This window comes from Trypanosoma equiperdum (assembly GCF_001457755.1).
Source record: "Trypanosoma equiperdum strain OVI genome assembly, contig: ctg_1187, whole genome shotgun sequence".
In the NCBI taxonomy this organism is placed as follows: Eukaryota; Euglenozoa; class Kinetoplastea; order Trypanosomatida; family Trypanosomatidae; genus Trypanosoma; species Trypanosoma equiperdum.
This window is the reverse complement of record NW_027123157.1, coordinates 1,131-1,625: the sequence shown is the minus strand read 5'-3', so window position 1 is coordinate 1,625 and position 495 is coordinate 1,131. Positions and strand designations below refer to the sequence as shown.

Below are 495 nucleotides of genomic sequence, written 5' to 3'. Positions count from 1 at the left end.
GACAGATCCAACACTTTAAGCTGTGGCAGGTTACCGAGACATCCAATTCCAGCGTCAATACCATTGCAACCGAGAAGGCTTAGTTTTTCCAGAGTTAAAATGTTAGCGAGTGCTTCCACATCACTCAGTCCCGTGATACTCTCCATATTGAGCTGTAAAAGGGATTTTGAGGCACCAATACCAGTAAAGCCAATGGAAGAGATGTGTGCTTCCTTTATGTTAAGTACACGCAGGTATGGCAGTGTACCAAGGCAACCCACACCACTAATGATATCAGCACATTTTTGAATATTCAGTTCCTCGAGTGCAACAAAGCTGGATAAGAGTGCCATGTCACCAAAACCTGCACAGTTTTCAATACTTAATTTTACAAGTGATCCGCTAGTTCCAACCGAATCAAGAGATGACTCGCTCAGGTGCATGTCCTTCATGTGCAATACGCGTAGCTTTGGTAATTCCCACACAACGCTTATCCCCTGTGTTATTCGGTGACAA

At 44.0% G+C, this 495-nt stretch overlaps 2 protein-coding genes across 2 annotated transcripts in view; both read right to left on the bottom strand.

Annotated features, from left to right (window-relative positions):
* Positions 1 to 431, bottom strand: part of TEOVI_000761500 (uncharacterized protein) — a gene marked incomplete at both ends in the record, with an annotated part of 453 nt that extends 22 nt beyond the window's left edge. Inside the window, one exon of the mRNA XM_067220570.1 lies at positions 1 to 431. Within this exon, the coding sequence (XP_067076671.1) occupies positions 1 to 431 (431 nt within the window).
* A 50-nt stretch (positions 432 to 481) lies between these two features.
* The window catches only part of TEOVI_000761400 (leucine-rich repeat protein (LRRP), putative), a gene marked incomplete at both ends in the record, with an annotated part of 1,062 nt that continues 1,048 nt past the window's right edge, over positions 482 to 495 (bottom strand). The window contains one exon of the mRNA XM_067220569.1: positions 482 to 493. Within this exon, the coding sequence (XP_067076670.1) occupies positions 482 to 493 (12 nt within the window). The remainder of the gene's footprint in view (positions 494 to 495) is intronic.